Raw genomic sequence first — 26,785 nt, forward strand, 5'->3', positions numbered from 1 at the left:
AATCTACATTTATTTCAGTTATAATTCCTGTATTTGAATTCAGTCTATTCTATGCCACAGACATGGTACATATAAATTTCTATTCCTCGCTTTAGTCGACATTTGTCAGTTGACAACTCTGTCCTGGCATGTCACACTTCAATGCTTGAGAAAGGGAGACTAGTAATGATTTTTTCTATTATTTAAGCTGGTGCTTGGATTGAAAATTCATTGTGAGTTCATGGTGAGTACTAACATTTCTAGTTGATCATTTTTTTATATATCTGCCTTTTTATAATTTCGTATTTGTCTTAACTTAAAACTACAACCACGTTTTATTTTTTAATGTATTATTCCCATATACAGTTAGTATATCTTTATTGTAATTTAACTAATTCATCTAATAATTATTATATTCATTTTATCCATGCCAATTTGCTATTTGTTATTTAATATTGTAATTATTTTCAATTTTCATATGCAAGGAAATATTTTAAGATATATATGAAGTGGCTAACACAAGGTTACTTTTTGTAGTTTTTTTTGCCTAATTTTTCCTGTTCTCCTTGTTGTATGGAATTTTATACATTCTGCAATCCTTTGAAGCCAACAACAGTTATTCAGTGACGCCATAAGTATCATTTTATATTTGTAAAGCTTATAGGCAAGATTTGCTGTGTGATTTTGTTCAATTTTAATTTAATATTAAAATTTTCAATTTTTATAGTTATTTATGTACAATAAACATGATTAGTTAATACATTGGTTTATTTGTTCCAGCTAAACTCATTTTTCATCTTTACTTCTAAGATCAGACGTTCTCACACCTAAGAGACAGCTAAACGAGGCCTAACAAAAGAAAGTTGTGAGTCTTATTGTTCTACATTGGCTCTCAAATTTCGGAGGTAGTTATATTGTTACCCAGGGGCACTCAATATTTCTGATGGGTCGTTCAATGGTTACACATTAGCTATTTTTTGAATTTTAATAGTCGTTCTCTCAAGAATTAAACAGTTCCTGTTAAAAATAATGTCATATTCGAACTAGGTTTCTTTGATTTGTCTAAGGCGAAAATATTAACGAAAATGCGTCATCAATCGTCTGCAAACTTAAGCAACAACGTTTAATTTTACTGTAAAAATATTTTCACATACCTTCTACTAGACTTACTGTAAGAGGGTCATCAGCAATCTGAGAAAATCCTTCCGAACAAACATCAACAAAAACTTTAACAAAATCCAAATCCTTGTGAAATTCTATGCTGGCTAGAGCATCTGAGGCGAGCTTAATGTTTTCGGCATAACTAAGGTTTTTGTACTCTTTAAGGAATTTAACGGTTGCTGTCATTCCTTGGCACACTTTTTTGACATCTTTGTATTTTCTTAAATGTTCCTTTTCATCTCCCGGAGAAAAATTCTGAAAAGATTTGTTTTAAAGATTATCTACTACATATCGCCGAAACAATCATTGTTCGACGATCATATATAATTATTATAAACAACTACGTAACTAACAAGCTAACTACTTATAAACAACTAACAAACGTCATTTTTCAATTAGGATCTTTCCACTTCCAATCATTATAAATATTTTATATTTTAAAATACAACGAAAAAATTCTGTTTATTGCCATACACCGGAAGATTGGATGCGAATTTTTTTCTCTTTTCCAGTAGCTATATCTTTTGAAGAAACGTGTGCTATTCCGTTTGCATCTATATCAAATGTTACTTATAAAACTGACTCAACTAGGGAATGTTTTTTTTAAATGTCGGTACAAAAGATTATATCCAGTAAAAATGAAAATTTGGTCAGATTCTATCTAAGGAGAATATTAAATAGTTTAAGTTACTGTTTTTATTGGGAATAAGCCAAAAATTTTAATTTAAAATAAGTTTATTTTGCGTTTCGTTTCCCACTTCGGAAATCGTTCTCAAAATACAAAACATTATTAAATTAAACAAATTTTGTTTTATTACTTAATAAAAAAATTCTAATAATTTAATTTGCAGAGAATGCCTGAAAATATATGGCCAAAAAAGATAGAAAAATGGATTCTGTCCATTAGAAGAAAACGAGGTAGACCAAGAATTTAACTGTCATCATTTCTTATTAAAGGCAAATCACATGCTATGATTTTCGTGACAGGCATTCTTAAGTTAAAGTTGGTTTCATGTAGTCGAATGAACTTTCTTCCAATAAAGTCGTCCCAGGAACACAACACAAAAATATTGACAATATTATTTTAAAGTCATCTACTTTAAAATGTATAATATATGTCTGAAGTCAATATGAATGGAAGTCAGATAAAATTAAGTTATTAGATGATTTTTTTTACCAAATAAAAAAACAACATTTATTTAATTTACTAATGTTTTGTATTTTGGGAACGATTTGCACTTGTGGAAATAAATAAATAAATGGAAATAAACCGAAACGTCAAAATAAATTTATTTTAAAGTAAAATTGTGGGTTATTCCCAATAAAAAAAGTAAATCGTATTAAGATGACACGAGAAAATAGCTTCAGAACAATACTAAATAATATATTTACGTCGCTTTAAATCTTTTTGAAAAATTTGCATCTAACAACCACAAATTGAATAACTACCAAATGTTTGCAGATGGCTTCTAAGGACATGAATAGAAATGAACAGAGCTGCCATCTTCCGTATAACATGGGCAACTCATTTGGCAACGTCCATAATTGGACAGTGTCATAAGAAGAAGTGACTAACCCAGAATCGGCTGTATGAACAAACTTACTAAGAGTAAACTTTAGTCATACCTGAATATAAGTAAAAATTTTATTATGAACCTCAGGATAGAGGCGGCTAAATGTGACATCCAACAGAGAATTTGAAAGAGCACTTCTTAGGTTCCTTGGTAACACTGAATCACATTTGGAATATGGAACCAAAGCTTGCAATAAATTTGTACTATTGTGCAGCAAATAAAGATAAATAACTCTATATTGAAGGTTCTTCTCGGATGATACTGATTCAATTCTGAAAAATTAAAACAAAATATTCAATGATTAATCATTACAATAATCAATTTCGATTATTGATATTTTAATAAAATATTTACTTTCAATACCATGTGTAAATATAGACTTTTCGTATTTTGTAGGGGAAAGGATGAGATAGATGATGTTTTAAAAAAATATTTGTAAAAATATATTCACCTTCCTACATTTGGTAAATAAAAAAATTAGTATAAAAAGGACCAGCGACCAGTTGATCTCAAAATTACAGATTAGTAATTCTTTACATGTATACCTAGACACTGATGATGGAATATGGATTCCGAAAACGTTTTGTGATATAGCCCGATTGGGTTTTTAAATTATATACCTTTTATAAAGGATTTTTAATAAAAAATTTTGTGATATATGGTATACAGCCAACTACAGGAACTTAGATTTATTGTGGACATTATACTTAGATACATAAAGTATCTAGTATCTACAACTAATAACAGCAATGCATGGAAAAATTGATTTACTTAATCCAAAACTTACCTGAAATATTCTAATGAAGTTCCATATTTCACAAATATTTCGTTGAGATCCCTCAAAATCCTTACAGAGGTTTCATTTGGACTATTACTCCAAATGTTTTTCTCTATGCACATAGTCATTAATTCCAATATCTTCTCGAGTAGAATTAAGCAAAAATTAATTGCTACCTGTAAACACGCGAAATATTAGTAAAACATATGTTCGATATTTATTGAGTACAAGTAATAAAAGTGGTATTGTTAATTTTTTTTTGATAATAGTAACATTATCTCCTCCTGGAGATCATTATTATTATTATACATAGTTATTAAGTAAGTTATTTTATTTCTATATTTGTTCATATTCTATATTGGTTTTTTTTAATTTTTTTTAAAGTATTTTTCTTTCAAATCGAGTTTTTCTTCGTTTGCTCGGCTCATTGTCCACGTTTCGTATATTTTATTGTCCTTGTTACTAATCTGTCTTACGAATCTCTAAGTAAAAACAATGTTTATTTTCTAACACATAGAACGCGTTTCGACATCTTTGTAATCATCAGCTATAAATGTAAGAGAAGCTAAACGAAGTATAATTAAAATAGGATTGGCTAGGTTGTCAACGCCATAAGGAATATCTGACTATTAAAAAGACAAAAGTCCAATTGCTCTCCTATGGGTACCATTTTGCTCTGGTCCCATCCTTTCTCTCCAAAATGGTACCCATAGTAGAGCAATTGGACTTTTGGAGTCCTTTTTAATAATCAGATATTCCATATGCCAATCGTCTTTTAATAAGTCCATTTAGCTTCTCCTACATTTATAACTGATGATGACAGACATGTCGAAAAGCGTCCTATGTGTTAGAAAATAAATATTGTTTTTACAATTTGTGGTTTTACTTAGAGATTAGTTATTTTACTATCTTACAAACCATTTTAGAGATACTTTTTATTCTTTTATTCGGTGCATAAAGACAACGGTTTGCTGCCTATGTATTCTGCTTTTTATTTCTTCAATGGCATCATGATCAGACGTAATTATTGCTCCAAAATATTTAAAACGTTCGTGTAAACGTATTTGATACTCCTCTTATTATGGGACACTACTGGACAGTGTTTTGTCTATTTTGACTGAGGCTGTCTGTTTCCAATACAGTGTGTCACTTATTTTGGTGTGTTTTACTCGGTCAAACGCCTTTTCATAATCTAAGAAACACGTATAAAAATTTTGGCTGATCTCTGCATTTTTGTAATAGCACTGTAAGACTAAAGAGCGTCTTTCTGGTTCCCAACAATTGACAGAACCCGGACTGTTCATCGCTTAAGTTTTGTTCGCATTTTATGTATATTCGATGGTGAATAATTTTCAAGATAATTTTAAGAGCATGATTCATTAGGCTGATTAATCTAAAATGGGAGCATTTATCGGCTCCATCATTTTTGGGTATTGGAATAAATATTGATTACAACAATTTTTGAGTGAAGTTTGCTGTATCATATAATTTGTTAACTAGGGTTTCTTCGTCCAAGAGATTCAACATTTCTACATATAATATGTCATCAGGACCTGCCGCTTTTTGAGGTTTGGCTAGTTTTATTGTATGAGATATTTGGTACTTTAATATATTCAGTAACGCTTCCTTTTGTTCTCTCCATTGTGGTTCTATTCTATTGTCCTTGAGGACTTCCTATATGTATTTTACCCATTCTTGTTCTATGTATTTTTGATCCATCAGTAATCGATTATTATCTGTAATAATTATTTGATGTTAAAGAATTCTCTTTTTTTATATTGCAAATTCTTCAATTTTCTTGTCCATGTTGAAATCATCAAGCTTTTTTTTGTAGTTTCTCAGCGTTCGTTCATCCATTTTCTTTCTTCTTTCTTATTAGTCTTATAATAAGTTGATGTGTTCACCTGTACTCACATTCATCTCTGTTTTTATATAGTCTTTTTTCGTCCATTAATGATAAAATTTCCTGTGTCAACCATTCATTTTTCACATATTACCCGTCAAATTGAAGTTTGTTTTTTCTGTGTTTCTTGTATACTATTTCTTATAGCTTTCCATGTGTTCTCAATCGTATCCACTTTTAATATACGCACTGTATACTGTAGATTATTATTTAACGTATTTGCTACCTCCCCGGGTATTTCATCATAAAGTCTTCTTTTCGGCATCCGGAACCAAGTGTTTGCTACTATAATTTTGTGTTCTTGGTAGAATTGTACAAGTAGATCGGCTATGTCATTTATTTCACATAGCCCACTGATTTTTCTTGGTGAACTTCAATATTTGGTTAATGCCAGAGGTTGTGAACTTCTTCTACAGATATGTATCTAAAAAAAAGTAAATACGAAAAAATAATGATTACTTACTTGATTAATTCTATGTCTTGTATTCTTTGTAATTTCAGGCTTAACACACAAATATTTGAACACCGAATCTATACAGAAAAGACAATATTTCACAGTTGACACTTGATGTTTTTGAAGCTCAGCAATCTCTTCCGGTCTTTCAAATTTTGTACGAATTTCAGGTTGGATTTCATTAACATCTGAACCTCGGTTTGTTTCAGATTGACTGCGGTTAGTGTTTACATAATCGAGCTGAAGAGTGTTCTAAAATAAATATATTTTTAAGTTGGAGAAACAAGAACGCAAGGGATTTATAAAGATATATAAACAAACAAAAAAAAATAGTGATATTTTTGGGAAACATGACAGAAATATTTTAAACATTATAGACAGAAGGGCTATAGAATTTACTGAGCACCAAATTAAAACTACAACAAAGATTACAACAAATATCAATAATCTTACTTTCCTAGAAGTAAGAGTAAACCATGAGAGTTCAGATCAGGTAGGTCCTGTATGGTTGCCATATTTACTCTACGCATAACAAATAATTAATTGAAAGATGAACTGAATACAATAAACAGGTCTTCATGTTTTATTAACCTATTAAAATCATTTGACTGTCCAATTGAAAGATGTCCAAACATTTCCTATACAAAAGACAAATATCACAGAAGTGGGGTATTAATTTGTCTACTAATAAGTGAAATTTCCGCGTGAACTATATGTGCTTTCTATGGTTTTCCGGATTTGACTCCGCGCTGAATAATTTTTGTTTTGATAAAAACCATTCTAAAGCCGATCGAGGCGCGCTCCTCTTGACCGGTCCTTGACAAAGCTTCTTGTGATTGGTCCTGTGCGTGTGCAGGTAGGCGGGGTCCTACTAGTCGGTCCTGTGGCCTGATGTATTTTTGACTTTTTCTTTAATACCGTTTTCAATGTTATTGGAATTGCAATTCCATTTATTATTATTATATTCCAATTATTGCATCATCTCTTTGTGTTGTGTTGTGTTGACTGTTGTGATTTTATTCTATTTCTATTTATTCTCTGATTTCCCGTTTTCTTTTAATTTGAATGTTAGCTAGCATCGTAGATTGGTTCAGGTATATTGTATGTACTGTGTTTGAGACATGTTGTGCAAGGGACAACGATTTTTCCCTCCTTTCGATGGCATTTCATTGTTCTTCTCGTCTAACATTGATTCTTTGGTTGGTCCCTATTTTCTGTTATACCCTTTACATATGGTAGAATGACTTATGCAATCGCGTCAATTTGCGCCTTCTGTTGGGTCCTTAATTCTTTCTTAAGCATTATGAGCCTTTTCAATGGTATATGTTGAGCGAGGGAAGGCAGTGAATACTGTAGAATCCCTAAATATATATATATGTTGAAAAGCCGTTTTGTCTTAGCGGTGTTTTCAGATTATGCATTTCTTTGTTTTTATTTTCTTCATCTGTCAGTTTTTCTGTTCGTGTCATCAGGGTTTTAATGACGGAATGTAATTGTGCAGGATGGTGATGTGAATTGGCATGTAGATATTTGTCGGTATGTGTGGGTTTTCGGTATACTGTGTGTCTTATGGGCCCCACTTACTTGTTTATTATTAACACATCTAAAAATGATAGTTATTCGTTTTCTTCCAGTTCCATAGTAAACTGTATGTACTGTATACATATACATATAATAATCCAAACCAACTCCAAGCGAAGATAAAGAAAAACTTACTTCACAACACCGACTGGTAGACGTATTAAGCTCCCTTCTATTCAGTATTATCATGGGCAAAATAATACAAAAATAAACGTAAAATAAAAGGATATAAAATTGGAGAAAAATTGACGTTAAGAATAAACACAGTATCTTATATTTTAAAGCAGTGGATGAGAGACTACGAAAATTTAGAATAAAAAAAATTAGCATCTCAATTACCACCGCTCACAATCCGACAAAAGAATCTTCTTCTTTGTGTGCCTCATCCTTCAAGGACATTGGCGATCATCACGGTCCATTTTAACTGCTTTAAATTTTTGATTCACTGCTTTAAATTTTTCAACCAGGATGTGCGACGTCTCTCCTGTCCTCTTTTTCCTCCCACTTTCCCTTGTATAACCAATCGCATTAGCTCGTATTTTTCATTTCTTAGTATGTGACCAAAGTAGTTCATTTTTCTTTCATTTATAGTGTTGAATTTTTCTTTTTTTCATCCTTCTTAACGTTTTCGTATTTGTTACGTGTTGTGTGCATAATATTTTCAACATTCTTCGATAACACCACATTTCAAAGATGGCAAGTCTTTTTTCAGTTGCGTCCGTAATTGTCCAGGTTTCAACTTCATATAAAAGGACAGAAAATACATAGCATCTCAATAGTCTAGTTCTAATTTATATTCCCAGTTTTTTATTATAGAAGAATACAATATACAAATAATAGAGGAGTTCTACAAGAAATTTGAAGAAAGATATGATAGTTCTATGAGAATTAGATGATATGAATGCAAGAGAGAAAATTCTCAGAAACAATTGGCAAGCACTTTTAAGCACTCCCCCATTTTCTAATCAATTATGCCCACAGAAAAATATGATTTCAATCACAAAATTTCATTTTAATATGGGGTAAAAAGACGTTTTCGATCAGTAAGAATGTTATTAACAATTAAAGTATTCAATGCTAAATCTTTGTAAATAATTGTTTACACTTTGGAACTACCTGCTTTGCAAATCTAAACAAAAATAAAATTTTTACCGTCGTGTTGATAGAAATTTTGTATAATTGATTTCGCACGCGCACTGACCATCAAAATCTTCGGTCGCTTCAAGCTTTGTTTCTAAGAAAACGGTTCATTCTACACAAAAAGTGTTAATAAACATTTCTGTTCAAAATTATCTCAGATACATTTTTTATTTGAAATATTTTTTCTATGACGCACGTATAGATTCTTTGTAAATTGATTTTTCCGTTTTTCTCCCCTGGCTGGTGGGTCTACGTAGGTTTACGTATCTTTTCCTTTCAGGATCTTCATTCAGACCCCTGATGACTAATTAATATGTATTTCAACGAGTACAGAAGTGGCCATTTTTTGTACTGTCTTGGAAAAAAACTTTGCATTCGGCTGGATTTGCATATAGCAATCGGCTATATGCAAAACTAAAAAGACAAATCTCGCATTATGAATGTTTTACGAGACCTCGTCGTATCCTTCAGTCTACATGTTAAATTTGACCATGCCAAGCGAATAATAACATCAAGAATTACATCTGTGTAAAACAGAAAAGAAGTGGGAGCTACCATAACTGAAATATTTGAACATTTTCCTAGAGTACCTAATGATGGACATAATTAGAAGTATGAGAAATCATTTTATTTCATCATTAAATGTAGTTTAAAACCAATCAAAACATGCTATTATTTTTTCTACTAATGCTATCTTATGGTTTTAAACAACTTTAAAATGCCATAAATTTTATGAAAATAAACGGAAATTAAAATAAGTTGTATGTTCATTTATAATAACAAAATAATATTGTCATATATCACTTTATTTGCTTTTTATGTCGTCTTTTTACAAATACTTATATAGTAACTTACCTTCAATTTAAAATTTTGTAATGATACATCATTACAATGATTGATTCTTACTTGCAATTCTGTTGTCAAATCACATAAGCATGACAGTACGGAATTAGTGATTCTAAATGATCCACAATTCAGCAAAGAAAAAAATTCCTGCAAAAGACTTTATTATTAAATTAAGACATTTAATAAATTACAAATTGCAATCATTACATATTAAATTAAGACATTTCAAACACATCTTGAAATTATCAAAAAAATTACTCTCCATTCTAAGCGTTAATTAAATTCTCATTATTAACGACTCGTCAGGTCCTTCTTGATAACTCCGCCTCTGATAGTTGCTGGTTGAATTGAGTAGCTAGGTAACTATCAGTACCGGTACCAAGCCTGGATAGAGGAGAAGGATTTGCGTCAGGAAGGGCATCCGGCAGTAAAAACCTTGCTAAAACCATGGAAGAAAGGTAGACCTAGGGCTACCCCTTAAAGGACGAAAAGGGCCAAAGAGGCTAGTCCTGAGAATTGCAATGCTTAACGTCGGAAGCAAGACAGGTAAAGGAATAGAGCTCGCCGAGGATAAGGATTGGTGTACTTTGTGTGCAGGAAATTCGTTGGAAAGGGAGTAAGTCGAGAGATCTTGGAGATAGTTGCCTGTTAATATATATATATATATATATATATATATATATATATATATATATATATATATATATATATATATATAAATATAAATATATATATATATATATAAATATATATATATATATATATTATATATATATATATATATTATATATATATATATATATATATATATATATATATATATATATATATATAAAATCAACCACGCTTTATCATTTCTTATTCCCAAAACTCCATGAACTCTTTCTATTTTCTCTCTTTCTCTACCAATATGTCCATTCAAATTATCTCCAATAAAATACTTTTTGTCTAGAGAAATCTCGATCATCTCGCAATCAAGAGCACTCCAAAATTCTTCCTTTTCCTGTTTTTCATACCCTACCTGTGGGGCGTAGGCCTAAATATGATGTTCACATTGATATTACCTGTATTCAGTTGGACACTCATTATTTTACCACTTCTTCTGGTTACCTTTACAAGGTGTTCCTCCTACTCGTTGTTCAAAATAATACCTACTTCATATCTGCCGTGACTGTTAGAATTACTATATATATATATATATATATATATATATATATATATATATATATATATATATATATATATATATATATAATATATATATATGTATATATATATATATATATATATATATATATATGTATATATATATATATATATGTATATATATATATATATATATATATGTATATATATATATATATATATATATATATATATATATATGTATATATATATAACTGTTTTGGATGGGTTGGAGTCAATAATAGGGCTATTGGTTAACTATTTTTTTTATTCTCGAGCTTTCAATTGTGTTTACAATTATTATCAAGAGCTAAAAAAGACAAAATACTTACAAGGTTGAACTAAAAAGAAAAAACAATTTTTGTTAACTTACCAAATAAAAATTAGTTTGGTAAGTAAAAATCACTGCTTACATGTTCAAAATATTTAATACAAAAATGTTTTTATCTAACAAATGTTTCTCTGAAAATTTTTTTTTTTTTTTTTTTATAATTTTGAAAACATTTTTTTTTTTTTTAATATAAGAATAATTGAATTTATAAATAAGTTCAAATAGCAACCAATTACAAATAGCCTCAATGTCATAAATGCCAACATAAAATTTTTATTTTTGACAATTATATTGCCAAAAGTAAAACTTCGTTTAAACATTCTTTTTTGTTTAGTAACAAAAAGAAGAAGATTTATTCACCCTTGACAGATGTCTGAAAGAATGTGACAGATATATGGAGAATTAAATATGACATTTTACAAGTTTTATATATAAATCATAAAGAAAGAATATAATTATAAATTTTGCTTAAAGTTTGAATTTCAGATCTCTTGTTTAAACTCTTATCATTTTTGCTAATACAAACCATTTCCAAAAAAGTCCTTTTAAATTTATTACTTTCACTACATAAAATTTTAATGTTATCAAAATCCATAATATGGTCTTTATCGATTACATGTTCTGCCAAAGCACAAGATGGTTTTTTAATTCTGCAATCACTTTTGTGAGAAATAATGCGATTTGAAAGATTTCTTCAAATCGCATTATTTCTCACAAAAGTGATTGCAGAATTAAAAAACCATCTTGTGCTTTGGCAGAACATGTAATCGATAAAGACCATATTATGGATTTTGATAACATTAAAATTTTATGTAGTGAAAGTAATAAATTTAAAAGGACTTTTTTGGAAATGGTTTGTATTAGCAAAAATGATAAGAGTTTAAACAAGAGATCTGAAATTCAAACTTTAAGCAAAATTTATAATTATATTCTTTCTTTATGATTTATATATAAAACTTGTAAAATGTCATATTTAATTCTCCATATATCTGTCACATTCTTTCAGACATCTGTCAAGGGTGAATAAATCTTCTTCTTTTTGTTACTAAACAAAAAAGAATGTTTAAACGAAGTTTTACTTTTGGCAATATAATTGTCAAAAATAAAAATTTTATGTTGGCATTTATGACATTGAGGCTATTTGTAATTGGTTGCTATTTGAACTTATTTATAAATTCAATTATTCTTATATTAAAAAAAAAAAAAATGTTTTCAAAATTATAAAAAAAAAAAAAAAAAAATTTCAGAGAAACATTTGTTAGATAAAAACATTTTTGTATTAAATATTTTGAACATGTAAGCAGTGATTTTTACTTACCAAACTAATTTTTATTTGGTAAGTTAACAAAAATTGTTTTTTCTTTTTAGTTCAACCTTGTAAGTATTTTGTCTTTTTTAGCTCTTGATAATAATTGTAAACACAATTGAAAGCTCGAGAATAAAAAAAATAGTTAACCAATAGCCCTATTATTGACTCCAACCCATCCAAAACAGTTATATATTTGTTCCAAACGAGTCACAAGTACTTCTTTTTTCTTATATGTATATATATATATATATATATATATATATATATATATATATATATATATACATATATATATATATAGTAATTCTAACAGTCACGGCAGATATGAAGTAGGTATTATTTTGAACAACGAGTAGGAGGAACACCTTGTAAAGGTAACCAGAAGAAGTGGTAAAATAATGAGTGTCCAACTGAATACAGGTAATATCAATGTGAACATCATATTTAGGCCTACGCCCCACAGGTAGGGTATGAAAAACAGGAAAAGGAAGAATTTTGGAGTGCTCTTGATTGCGAGATGATCGAGATTTCTGTAGACAAAAAGTATTTTATTGGAGGTAATTTGAATGGACATATTGGTAGAGAAAGAGAGGGAATAGAAAGAGTTCATGGAGTTTTGGGAATAAGAAATGATAAAGCGTGATTGATTTTGAAGTGGCATAGAATTTGACTGGCATTAATACGTTCTTTGTGAAGACTGAATACCAGTATGTTATCTATAGTAGCGGTGGAAGGGAAAGTCAGATAGATCAGAAAGTGTAGCTATTGCTAAGAAAAGATCGTCTGCACAGCTGTATGAAGAGTTGGTATGAGATGGTATGAGTACTTTTAGAAATTTGTTAAAAGAAAAACATCAGAGGAGAGACAGAAGATGCGGAATCCCAAATGAGAATGTAATACCGGGGAGCGAGAGATTAGGTTGTCGAGGCTTTAAATAGGACGAAGAATGGTAAGGCAGTAGGCAATAGAACCTGATGGAATACCTGTGGAGGTTTGGAAGACTCTAGGACTCTAGGAAATAGGATGATATTGTGTGGGAAATGTTGAGAAGGATATATGAGCAAGAAAGGATGCCCAATGTATGGAGAGAGAGTGTGATGGTATCATTGTATAAAGATAAAGGTTACATTCAGGATTATAAGAACTATAGAGAGATAAAGTTAATGTTGCACACAATAAAAATTTGGAAGAGATCTGTAGAGCGAAGGTTAAGGAGAGAAGCATCGATCGGAGAACAGTTTGGGTTTATGCCAGGAAGGAGGACAATGGATGCTTTGTTTGCTTTGAGACAGGTGATAGAGAAATACGGCGAAAAGAAAAGAGAGTTGCATTTGGTATTTATGGATCTTGAGAAGTCGTACGACACAGTTCCTAGACAATAGCTGTGAAGATTTATGAGGAACATGGGTTCCTAAGAAGTACGTAAGGCTTGTGAAGAATATGTATAAGGGAGCGTACACCAAAGTAAGGACTTGTGTCATATTGACCGAAAGTTTTCAAGTGACTGTTGGTTTGCATCAAGGCTCTTCACTGTGTCCTTACTTGTTTAATATTGTTATGGATGTACTGACAGAGAAAGTAAGGAAGGGGGCTCCTTGGTCAATGCTCTTTGCTGATAATATCGTGTTAGTAGAGGAGTGCAAAGAAATGTTGGAGGAGAAGTTGTAGAGTTGCAGAAGGGCTATTGAAGAGAGAGGATTTACGGTTAGCAGGACGAAAACGGAGTATATGCAGTTGGGAGGAAGAGAAATGGTTGAGGACATAGAATTGCTTAGAAAAAAACTAGGACGAGTAGGAGTGGCTCCTAAATAACGAAAATGTGACAATACATAGAGAAATTGCCTACAGTATGTAGGCTGGTTGGCTTAAAGGGAATCGAATAAGCAGGCTATTCTTTGATCGAAAAATCAGGAAAGGGCTGAAAGAAATACAAAAGTGTGGTGAGACCTGCTTTGGTGTACGGCGGTGAAGTGTGGCCTGAAGATTCAGGAAAAGAAGATGGAGGTAGCTGAAATAAAAATGTTACGATAAATGTTGGGTAACACTAGAAGGGACAGGATCAGGAACGACTTGATTAGGGAAAGAGCCGGAGTGATTGCAGTCTCAAAAAAGATTCAAGAACAAAGACTGCAATGGTTTGGACATGTCAGAGGTAGAAATGAAAACTATGTGCGACAAAGGATAGAGCTGTTAGAGGTTGATGGAAGGAGAGGTAGAGGAAAACTGAGGAGAAGATGGAAGAAGACCCGATGGACAGAAATGGGTGGCGGCGAAGAATGAGGAACTGCCACCCCTAAAGAAAAACTGGGGAAGAAGAAGAAGAAGAAGAGGTCCTTCTTGATAACGTGTCATTGTCTGTCCGCCTCTCTGTAAAATAACACTTAAAGAAAATTTCTAGAGCCTTGAACCCTGGTACATACGTTCCTCTTGGTCCAATGATAAATCCTATTGAATTTTAAATCAATAGGTCAGCAAAGAAATAGATAACTGTGGATACAGAGGTCATAGATTATTTTTGACTCATCTTTGCCGGTCTTTGCCAAAATATAGAGTACCGAAATTAAGATGGCTATGAAAGAAGTACCTAGTGCATGCGCAGTATGTGCCAAGATATTGGTGACATAATCTAAAGAAACAAGAACATAATTTTGAAGACAACATGCGTAAGTTCGGTACTACACAATGAAACGAAATAGAGAAAAGACCATGATCAAGAATCTGCTAAATAAAACAACCTTTACATGAGTTAGGATAATTTCAATCAAAACGATGATGATTTTTGACGTCGAAGTTATGATATAAGGTTTTGTTACAAAAAGGTGACTTTTTCAAAAAAAAAATATTTATGTATTTTTGCCGTTCAATATTGCCCCCTAAGATATACTACACATGTTCAAGTCTCCAATCCTCGAAACCTTCCTGTTGTGTACATTTGGTATGGACTTAAGCTTATTTAGCAATGTAGACTTTACCTCCTCAATCATAGCAAAACTCCGTCCTTTCAGTTTTAGGGAACAGGAAAAAGTAAAAGGAGGACAAGCCCTATTAATACTGAGGCATAATGACAGTGCCGTATTTACAAAGAACGGGATGTGGTACTCTGGGTGTGATCAGGTAGGAGGAGTATGGATTTCTTATCGTCTAAACATGGAGCGATGGTTTTTAATTTAATTTATTTATTTTATTTTGTATTTATATTTACGTATTAGCTGAGGCATTATCATGGTGTAGTAATGACGATTATACATTCAATAGTCAATATTTGTTATTGACCTACGGCCTCCTTTTCGTTACTTCTTTAACGGTTGCACCGGTTGTTAACGTTCAGCTGTCGTTATTAACATCTTCCCGGTCTTCGGTGAAAAGCGTGTATTACTTATAAAAATTTTTTTGGGACAGCAACCTAAACACGCCAAATGGCTGATAATGTCAACATATATTGGGGACATGACCAACATAACAAAAACATAAAAATTTTAAATCGAATGTACGTAGCCCGCGAATTTTTCAAAGTCACCTTTTTTTTAAACTTCAAATTTAAGTGTTAAAAAATATCCCAATAACTCATAATATAAATAAAATAAATTATTTCACTGATACATTTATTGAACTTACCAAAATTATTCTTGGTCTCTGAAGAAATATTTCTGCTGGAAAATCATGTAACAATACATCTCGAAAAAATTCACACGAATGAAGAAGTGAGGAAGGTTGTGGGGGATTTATTAGAGAACTTTCCACGGAATTTAAAACGTGTCTGTCAGATTCTATGAGTGGCTGCCATTCGAAATATATGTTTGGGAGAACTACCGCTTCACATTCCAAATTATCTTGTATTCTGTAAGTACGATCATCATATGGAGTAGTAAGACTAGATTCTGTTATTTTTCCAGCACTAGAAAAATATTAGATAACAATGTGATAATTTAAAATATTTAACAGATTAATATAAATTACAATTTGAGATAAAATTTATGTACTTATTGTTCTAGTCTGTGTTATTCTATTATTTTCGCCAACGAACAAACAATAAAAAATCAATCAAACGAAAACACGTATGTATAGATACAATATTATTTATAAAACAAGAAACTTAGATATAGTCTATTTGATTAGTTATAAATAAAGCGACCAGAATAATAATGGTCAAACTCCATATTTTTTAAAATTTGCGGTTTTTGTACAGAAGGCTTCGCTATAAATATCTTTCAGAATAAAATTGGCTAAAAAACTCCTAATTATATCTACTGAGGGAGAGATGGCACCACTTGTATCCGGTCCGTCACACAAAATCAAAATATTTCAGATTAAAAGTGGTCTAAGTGCAAGTGTCACTATAATAACGGTACAAATCCTAAGTTGGTCCGTTATCACTTTAAATTATCACGTCACTTCTAAGAACGTGTTTTGAACTTGCACATTTTTATTAAAAATGGTGAGTTTTCGTTATGGATGCCGACGAAAATGAGGATTATAGTGATTCTGGATCAAAATATCTTTCCAGTTCAGACAGGAATAATGAATCTTCATCTGGTGAGTACTCGTAACTTAACATAACATAAAAATAATGATATTTTAAAAAAATATATATGGTATGGTTTCATATTGCAGTAAACTTTTTAGTTATTTAATTAACAGTGAATAAGTTTATATTTGAGTAGTTTAGGTCTCAATTGTTTAAATAACATTATTTTAACATACGTTTCTTCTCAATTGCTTTTAAATGCATATTGTGATTGTTTCAGACTGTGATGAGAGCCTTAGTAATGAACAACTGCCGGTGAAACTCACTGCAAATCCGATTTCCATCACTCCTGGACTAGAACTACAACCAACACCATCAACGAGTGCCTAAGCTGACATTCCGGGGACTCTTCAGGGGGAAGCAGCAGTGATGGAAAATGAGCCAGCTGCTGTAGAAGCCGTCTCAAATCAAGGTACTTCTACCACATCTATAGACAAATTCACGAGAGGATTTCAGTACAGTGCTTATAAGAAGCGACGTTGCCGCTAGGCACGTTCATAGTCTGCAGGTGTAATAGAGGACCGCGTTGGTCCTCCTGTACAATAACATTAAATCATGCAATCCTATTAGAAGTAAATATAACATTATTTACAACTTCAAGATTTTGCAAATTACACAAAATTTAATAAAACTATTTTCTTTGAAATCTTTTTTACTAAATTATACAGGGTGTAACAACAGAACGGAGTCTACTAGGGAAACTGCTACAAAAAAAAAATTCGTAGCTCCATGGTGGCTACAAATTTAAATTGTTAATTTATATACCGACATGATATATACCAACTTGGATCAATTATTACTATTAACAGTCTCAACAATTATTACAAAGAAAAGTGTGTATACACCAAAGAATAAAATTACGTTAATAAAAGAATAAAAATTTATGTAGCCTAAACGCTACCTAATGAATAAAGATAAGACTTACAATAACAGTGTCTCGTCTCTACTCCATTTCGGAAAAATCGTCCTCACTGGAACTGTCAGTATTGGCTGTGATAATCACCGGTAGGATATCTTCTTGTAGGTTGTCAGCTATCCACATTTCTTTTTCAATTCTGATGACATGCTGTATATAATTTTGCCACTGCTCAGCAGAGACATTGGCAAACGCTTCATGGAGCAGTTGTTGCACACGATCTTTTTTAAAGTCAGTGTTTCGGGCTGCAACGTAATGTTTAACTTGGCTCCAAACCATCTCTATTGGATTAAGCTCACAGTGATAGGGAAGCAATCGTAATACTTCTACACCGTATTTCTCGACCAAAGTTTCGATGTTATACTTGTCGTATATATCTGCATAACTCTTTGATACATCCAATAGTTCTGACTTTAAATAATCTTCATAAAATATATCCTTCTCTCGTAACCATTCTTGAATTTGTTGTTTGTTCCAGGAGCTTCTTGGGAAATTTTGTTTGCATGAATGATATGGAGCATTATCCATTACTACCACATTTTTTTCTCCTTTTGCGAGGTTTGCGATTAGTTTATTTTCAAACCAGTCTTCGAAAGACTCGCCGTTCATTTCGTCATGGTAGTCGCCTGAATCTTTTTTTGCTAAAAATACACATTCTGAATTTGGTAGAAAACCTCTATCAGATCCAAAATGTAACAATACAAATCTCGGACCTCTTTGTTTTGGATCATTTAGACCAGTAGTCAAATATAAAAATATTGTATCCTTGATTTCGATAATTCTGTATTTTTCTACGAAATTAATGCCTCCAATTTATTATGTCAGGAAGTTCCATCATTACTGCTTTCTTTCCTCTTTTTTCATTAACAAACCCCATCTCTCGCAATAGTCGATATAGAGTACTTTTGGAAAATTTAGGCAAATGTTCGTGTAAATTAACGGCATCCAGGATATCTTTCATTGTGGGAGGTATGTTCTTTAAGAAAAATTCCATGTGAAAAAGTCTTCTCAATTGGCTTCTGATATTCTCATCGTAGGTAAGCTCCCGATTGGTTTCCTTCTTGGTCTGTTTACGTGGGTTTTTCAGAATTTTGGGTAAGCCTCCATTATGATCCGATCCTTCCTGACGAATTTTCCAGACTGTCCTATCGCTAACACCCAGCACTGTACTTGTTGTAGAAACAATTTGTGTTGGAGTCAGATCGGAATTTGTTTTTGTTGTATATATCAACATATTCAAAATAATTTGTCGCGCATACAAATCTAAGATTTGTCCTTGTTTGAAACTTTTCACCTCTAAATGCTCCATGTTTTTGACACAGTACATAAAAAAAGTTTAAAAATAAATTGCACTTATTTTTTGACAAGTTAACGTACCTTATCGAATGCACACACAAAACAGTTAAACCGTTTCTACAAACTGCAAAACTGCTATAGATATACGCACTCGTATAACAATTATTAGTAGATACAATTATCAGGAAAATTCTAAATGGGTATTTAATTACAACAATACCGAAATTTCAACACGGTTAAACCATTTCTACAAACGCCCATTAGTCAGTAAGGTATTCTACGAATTCTACGACTTTCACTTCAGAGGTCATTATCGAAATACAAGGGCAGCAGATAGTATCAACATCCGTAACAGATAGATACTATAAGTAGAATATTATATGTAAATTGCTAAAACTAAACTAATAATTACCAGAGAAACTGTTAAAAATGTAGGTGGGGACAAATTATTTGAACAGTTCCAAAATCCCAACAATTAAGCTAATGCAGAGTATCTCAACGATAATAGGGATTGTGGGTAAGATAACATAGTATGTACCTAGCAATCACAATAAATCTACATATACACTCCCAATAAAGGTTTAATCAATGAAGAAGAATGTAAAAAAATCTCATGAGGATTTGAAAACTCAATTAAGCCAAATATTTTGCTGCAGTCCTACTTACTATTCAAATATTTCAGTTTTTATATATTTTCCATTAAAAATCATTAAGATAATCCTTCTTAAACACACACAATAACTATTCAAATAAAACTTCAAAACTTACGCTGTTTGTTGTTCAGCAGAAGATTCCTTATGTAAAAATCCCTCTTGAGCAGTAGCTGTTGTACCCAAATTTGCAGTAAGTCCATCATTTTCTGCACTTGTAGCACTTCTATAGCTTAAAGGAACATCACTCTCCAAAGGGGGTACAACATGATTGTCAAAACTATTAACTAGACTAATAATTTCTTTTAACAATGGTATAAATTTTGTTTCTAGATATGTACTAATTTGTTGTAACTCGTGGAGGATAGTTTCTTTCCCTATATGATCTATTAAAACTTTTCCATGTTCAGACTAAAATAAAAAAAAAACTATTTTAATATTATTTTTTATGAAAGTAAACACTGAAAGTGCTTTTAAACAGATTTTTTTAGTAAAAGTATGCATAGTTCTTTAATAAATACTAATATAAACATATATACAGGTATATATGGCACAACTAAAAGATCTATATTTTGAAATATTGTTTGGATTCCATCTGTCATAACAAAACTCTATCTTTGTATATCTTCAAACATGCTGTATTGATTTCATTTCTTTCCTTTTACTTCTTGGTGGAGTTCTTGCCAGAACAAAGTTTGTCAATCTGTTTCTGTCATTGAGCAATGAGAGAATCTTCCTTTGGATAGTTCTTGGTTGGCTCCTATCCTCTTTCCATGAGGATTCTCGTCTAAGACTAGCCTGGGATCCTCTTTGCTCCCCACCTGAATATTATAACTGGCCTTCTCATCTTAACTTCCTAGGTCGAATTTGTTTATTGATGAGAGTATCCTCATCTTCTGCTAGAAGCCTGCAATGCTAATCATATTAAGGCACAATACTAATAATCTTATGAAATCATATGCACTGTGTAGTATTGTAAAATAATTTGCTTCTAGCTAATTCTTATTTGGTGCAAATCATACATTATACAATTTTTCATTTGACATTTTTGCTTATGGAACTCATTTTCAAAATAATTAATATTCTAAAAAAGGAACTTTTGTAAATTTCTGTATTTTGAAAATTACTGCCAGTCTGGAAATCAAAACGTAAATCTTCACAAGATATTTGACAGAAGCTGAGACACTGCAAGGAAATAGTTCCAGAATATAATGGATTTCTGTCATATAATCATGTTCTATCACAAACAATACATAACAAATTGTACTAACAAACAAGTCTCAACATTCAAAGGCTTTTATACATGAACCTTTGAAGAAGAAATTAAAAGAATTACTAGATATGAATAGGAATGATCTGCAAATTATCTTAGGTCTCCCAACAGAAATTCGGAATTCTGTCACTGATGACGAGACGGCAGAACATGTTCTGGGTAACTGCATAGAGTTGGATAAGATAACACTCAATACATTTGAGCGTTATTAACTCAAGCCCTACAACTGCATATAAGTCTTACCTAAGGTCATAATAGACTTTGTTAAAAAGGCTGGCCTGAAGGGACAACTAAAACCTAGGGATGAGCCACATAAACCTCTGAGGTTGAATCAAAGGGTGGTTAAGCATCCACTCATGTTGTACCTAATCTAACCTATGACAAACGAAGGAATACCATAACTTTAACTTCAATGGTATCTCTGTATGGTTTAACCATTGCATAATGTATTACATTGCAGTTTTACAATATTTGCCTCTATTGACACTCACAAATAAAACTGCCTCGTCTAGAGTGTGAACTTTGTTTAGATATAGACTAAGTTTTTGTTCATTTGAGGATGAATACCAATGCTGATTTGACAAGAATAATGTGACAATAAATTAGTAATTTAAAAAAAAATTAAAATTAATGGGAAAATCCCAGTAGTTGGCTGTATACCATCATTTAAAAAACTTATACAGAAGTAAAACACTTCACATTTGTATTTAGGTATAAAACATATAATTAAAACTTTTGATCTAGATCATGATGTTTTTGATCTAGATCAGATCATCCTCAGTGCTTTCTTTTGTAATTGGAGCTAACACTAAAATTGTAGCTGTGACATCAATATATGGTTTTACATTGTATATACATTGTAGGATGTCTAGAAGGCACTGAGGATCATCTGATCTAGATCGAAAATGTCACGTTATGCACCTATATAAATTTTGACGACACTTTTTAAAAAAGTTTTAATTATATATTTTATACCTAAATACAAATGTGAAGTGTTTTACTTCTGTATAAATTAGTAATTGTTGATATAAATTATTTTTAAAATTCTAGATCAATAACAATAGAAATTAGAAGAATAAGCAACATCAGAGCTGTAATTTGTGTGATTTCAACATAACTACAAAATGTAGGTGCTCAGTAGTACTGACAGTTACTTTAATTACCTCTAAAATGCGTTTAAGTAACGCTAAAACCAATTCTTCTTGACTATTAGGTTCAAGTAAGAACCATTTAAGCAACTTATTAAGCAATTCCTTACATCTGGCCAAGTCATTGTCGAATACAACTCCATTATCTAGTTTCGAAATAATATTCTTAAGGGCTCTTTCTCTGATTTCTTGAATTTTGTGTCCTAAAAATTAAATACAAATTCATTACATTAAAACGCCCAGTTATATTGTATATTTTGTAATTTTAATTACCTTTTATTGGAAACGTAAAAAGATAAAGATATCATTATTAAAATGCTTATAAAACTATTTTTACATGAATCCTAAATATCAAGGTAAAATAAAAGTGGAAGAAATATATTCAAAAATAAAATAAGATAATAATTTTTGATAAGTCAACTTTTCATTAGAACGATATAGAAGTTAGTGAGCAATTAAATAATGTAAATTAAAACTATGAATCTGAGCTACCCTTGATTAGTAGTCCCAGCAAATAGTGGGAACAATTATAGGGATTTTAGATACTGTACCACAAATTATAATAGGCAATTATAATAAAAAATGATTTTAGGAATATGAAAAAGAGGGATTTTCACAAGTCAAATGGAATAAAATATCTTATTAGAAGTGGTGAAAATATCGTAGGTATTTTGAAGGGATCACATGAAAAGTATGTTCCCAAGTTACTAGTTTAAATATTTTGTAAATGGTTTAGTGGAGATATCATACCAAAAAATTAAGTTACAGATATTAAGAATATAGGTACTCTAAAGAAACATTACTGACAGAGACATTTATAAAATGTTAAAGACTATGAGCTTAAATAAACTAGAAGCCCTCAAGAAGGACACTAAAATCTTTATGTATAATTAAAAGACATAATACTTAAGATAATTAATTAGATACCAATGATAATACAAAAATACATACTTTTAAGGAATCTTAATATTGAGCACATAATAGCAGTATGCCACAGGAGTGGAACAATTCCATAAAATTGCCAAAAATGCATAGAAAGTATGCCAAAGAAGGTGTCAGGCACTCATTACTGCAAAGGATGACAGTACCAAGTATTATGCCTAAGGCATAATTTTAAATATTTTCATGTAATTACTCGTTTCTTTATTAAAATTTGTAAACTTTATAAGGTTCTAAATCACAGTAAAATAGAATTAAGCACAAAAATATGTTGTATAGCTCAATTACATACCATTATTAAACAAAAAGTAAAATTTTATGGGGTGGCTCCAATAATTTGATCACCCACTGTATTATCTACTATAAAACCAGAAATACATATAAATATTATACAATACGTTTATAATACAGATAAAGCACATCATAATACACATAAAGCCCATCATAATGCACCCTAATACAAATCAGGGGTGAGAGAAATATTATTGTTGACTAGAATATAGAAGGGAACAACATTGATTAATAAGTTCAAAACATGTGTAGGGTTTTAGAAATTATGAGAACAAAGATTGAGGAAAAAATAATGATTTAAAAAATGAGTATATTTCTCTCGTAATGCTCAGATATTATCATTATTTATACTAATATGTGCATGCAAAAGTAAAAAGTGAAGAATGTAAATGTAAGTAGTTTTTTTAATTATTATTACAGTAATATTGTTGTTCGTACTTACCTAGTTTTTCTATATGATTTGAGTTAATAAATTTGTCTCCCATAATATACACATACTTAGAATTATGTTTAATTCGTATTCTATTTTATGATATTGAAGAAGTTTTCTTTAAAATGTAAACAAATGTTTTAAGTTGAAGTTAGTTGAAGTTTAATGTCAATGTTTTATGGTTTATTTAGATGGATTGCGCAGTCTCCTTAGACGAAGTGTCAATTCAAATATTTGAATTCTGTGATTGTATGGGCGCGTTCAGCAGACGGAGCAGCTACCGCTCCGCTACTTCCGAATCCATCGGTTAGCGCTGGACCAAATGTCATAAGTCAAAACCTGCTGGATTCCGCTACCGCTACCTTATCTGTCAATGTCAAATAATTTGTCATTTTAAAAATTAAATATTTTTGTTCTTTGTTTACGTTTGTCAGTAGATTACCAATTTAGCTTGACTTTTAAATATTATTTAACTTTACGTCACATTCATATAATAGGAATATAGAAAGGAATGACATAATTAGAGTATTAGTGGAAGAACTTGCGGACGAGGAAAATAATATCCAGCTAATTGGAAATGTTGTGGATCAGTTGACACAAAATGAAGAATTAGAGCTAAATAATGTTGAGAGAGCTCAAGTGCCTCCTAATCAAAATTTTTATGAGGAAACCATTCACCAATAATATATGGGAGATCTTTTTGTAAAGCATTTTCGCATGAGTAGGGAATGTGATGAAGTAGGTTTTAGTAAAGATTATTAGTTCTTTGAAAATTACATATAAATATTTTAGGTAATTACTCAGCAACTAGGAAATTTAGGAGTTATACCCATTTCAATTCAATACCCTACAATTCCTTTAGATAAAAAGTGGAACATCTATTAATGTGGCGAAAAGGCAAATAGAATGATGATACTTGTATATATTTTGGTTCATTAATATTTATGTTATATTTACAAACTTTTCTTATTTGGCTTATAAACACACTTTCCTCTGTAAAATAATTAATTTTAATAAAACAAAAGCTACTAAAAATATATCATTTTATTTACAACATTTTACAAGTTTTATTTACAGTGCTATAAATGTAGTTAATACAATAAACTGATTTGGAAGAAGAATATATGAATAGTATGATTACAAAAAAAAATAACATATACAGTCACAAAATAAGATAACAAATCAATTCAGAAAAAGTCACAAGGTATAATGGTATTAAGTTATCTAATGCATGCAGATAATGTAACACTAAACACAATACAAAAGCTGAAGTCGAAAGTATTACAAAGTTGGATCAGAATTATCACTTTTGAAGGGGAAAACTGATAGATTAAAAATTTGGAGCTTCTTTGAAGAGTTAGCTAATAGAAGAGTTCTGGGAGTAAAGCTGTTATAAGAGTAATTGAATCTATGAAAAGAATATAAAAAGTCTGCACATACCTAGTTGCAATATTGGAGAATAATAAACAAATATTTTGGAGAGAAGTTTGAAGCAGGTGCACAGGCTGTTGATAATTTTAAATAGAACTATTAAGTCTCTTTGATTTCTATATACCTCAAGAGAAGTTCAGTATACATTCTAATGCAACATATTCACAGTATACATGCATCCATACAATGGCATGACAGAAAATTGGACAGTCTTAAGTTTCAGTTTAGATGCAATGTAATAGGGGGACAAAACTGTAGACCAGTAAATGAAAAGGGATCTAACCATGGAGAAGGAGATCAAATAGCAGAGATGTAAGAAAAATCTTTGATGGTTCTCTTCACAAATCCAAGTAGCTTCATAGATTTCTGTATTGTTGTGGAAATGTGTGATTTATAGTTAGAGTCAAGGTTCACACCTAGATCCTTGGTTTCAAAAGTAGAATATATGGTTAAATTGTGTTTACTATATTCGAATATTATTGGGGGATGAGGAAGGTGCAAATGAAAACTATGACATTTTGACGCATCCAAATACCATTTTGTGTGCTCCACTTAGAGGCGATCAATATCCTTTTGCAGACTTCGGCCTGGCATTTGTTTATTTTAAAGCATTTTAAATCGTCAGTAAATATATTGTAAATTTTCACTTACTTGGAAACAACATATTAGATAGTTGACAATTAGATTAAACATTACACACAATTATCATCTAAATAAGGAAAGCTATATAGTGCCTGAAAGAAAGACTTTGATATGAAAGTAATAAAACCATCAACGAATTGAAACAATAATTACATCTATAGGCATGATAACAACAGAACTAAAAAACCAGAAACAGAGAGGAATAACACCAGCTTTCAGAACAAACAATTACTTAAGCAAATATAATAAGCACCAGAGCCAACATAAAAAAACATTTATACAGTGGGGTATAACAAACTTAATCAAAAACCCAACATACAATATTACATCTGTTAAACTGGTAGAACCTTAAACAAATGTATACCAGAACACAAAAGAGCTTTCAACAACAAAAAAGAGTCTACATGCACACTTCACCTTTTATATCATAATAATTCATTTAGTGAACAATTTCAAATCCTTATATTAAGAAATTTATGAACCCTCACACTGCACCATAGTGAAAAAAAAGGACCCTTCTGGCTGTATATCTTTTTAACTCTATATACACACAAAATTAAAATCTAAGTATATATCTACACATTTCTTTAAAAAAAAACCTTAATTTGTGTTAGTTAGAGGTGAGAATCACTATATGATTCACGCAGCCTTGTTGACTGATATCGTATATTACAGCAGTGTGCATCACATGCCGATTCACACAAAAACAAGTCCATATGATTCATGCGACCATGTTTATCAATGTAATATCGTTTATTACAATTATATGTCCATTTCCACAATATAGGCCATTTTACAGAAAAATACAATTTTGCTCTAAATGAATATTATTTATTTCCAACTGTTAGCCCGTAGGTGTTTGTTGATTTCACTGTGTACTCTGTGCAATTCTTTATACTGTGAAAATGAGTTAAAAAAAAACAAGAGAAACTAAATAGTGTAATGAAAACAATATTTTTTTAATATATAAAGTTTTTGTTAATTTCTTATTAAAATAACAATG

The 26,785-nt window shown here is 30.9% G+C and overlaps 1 protein-coding gene and 1 long non-coding RNA gene across 3 annotated transcripts in view; one reads left to right on the forward strand and one right to left on the reverse strand.

The window, feature by feature from the left end:
* Window positions 1-23,872, reverse strand: part of ana3 (rotatin homolog anastral spindle 3) — a 131,025-nt gene extending 107,153 nt beyond the window's left edge. For both annotated transcript variants that reach the window (XM_072523064.1, XM_072523063.1), the window contains exons 1-9: window positions 23,722-23,872; window positions 22,065-22,252; window positions 19,747-20,039; window positions 15,857-16,136; window positions 9,426-9,563; window positions 5,859-6,101; window positions 3,502-3,668; window positions 2,767-2,986; window positions 1,134-1,395 (exon numbers count right to left, since the gene is read on the reverse strand). In XM_072523064.1, the coding sequence (XP_072379165.1) occupies window positions 1,134-1,395; window positions 2,767-2,986; window positions 3,502-3,668; window positions 5,859-6,101; window positions 9,426-9,563; window positions 15,857-16,136; window positions 19,747-20,039; window positions 22,065-22,252; window positions 23,722-23,764 (1,834 nt within the window). In that variant the 5' untranslated portion in view covers window positions 23,765-23,872. The remainder of the gene's footprint in view (window positions 1-1,133; window positions 1,396-2,766; window positions 2,987-3,501; window positions 3,669-5,858; window positions 6,102-9,425; window positions 9,564-15,856; window positions 16,137-19,746; window positions 20,040-22,064; window positions 22,253-23,721) is intronic.
* Window positions 23,873-23,987: 115 nt separating this feature from the next.
* LOC140434651 (uncharacterized) lies at window positions 23,988-24,997 on the forward strand. The gene is made up of 2 exons (XR_011950069.1): window positions 23,988-24,447; window positions 24,502-24,997. It is a non-coding gene; the product is annotated as an uncharacterized lncRNA (long non-coding RNA).
* Window positions 24,998-26,785: the final 1,788 nt, after the last annotated feature.

The sequence above is a fragment of the Diabrotica undecimpunctata genome, chromosome 2, assembly GCF_040954645.1.
Source record: "Diabrotica undecimpunctata isolate CICGRU chromosome 2, icDiaUnde3, whole genome shotgun sequence".
In the NCBI taxonomy this organism is placed as follows: domain Eukaryota; kingdom Metazoa; phylum Arthropoda; class Insecta; order Coleoptera; family Chrysomelidae; genus Diabrotica; species Diabrotica undecimpunctata.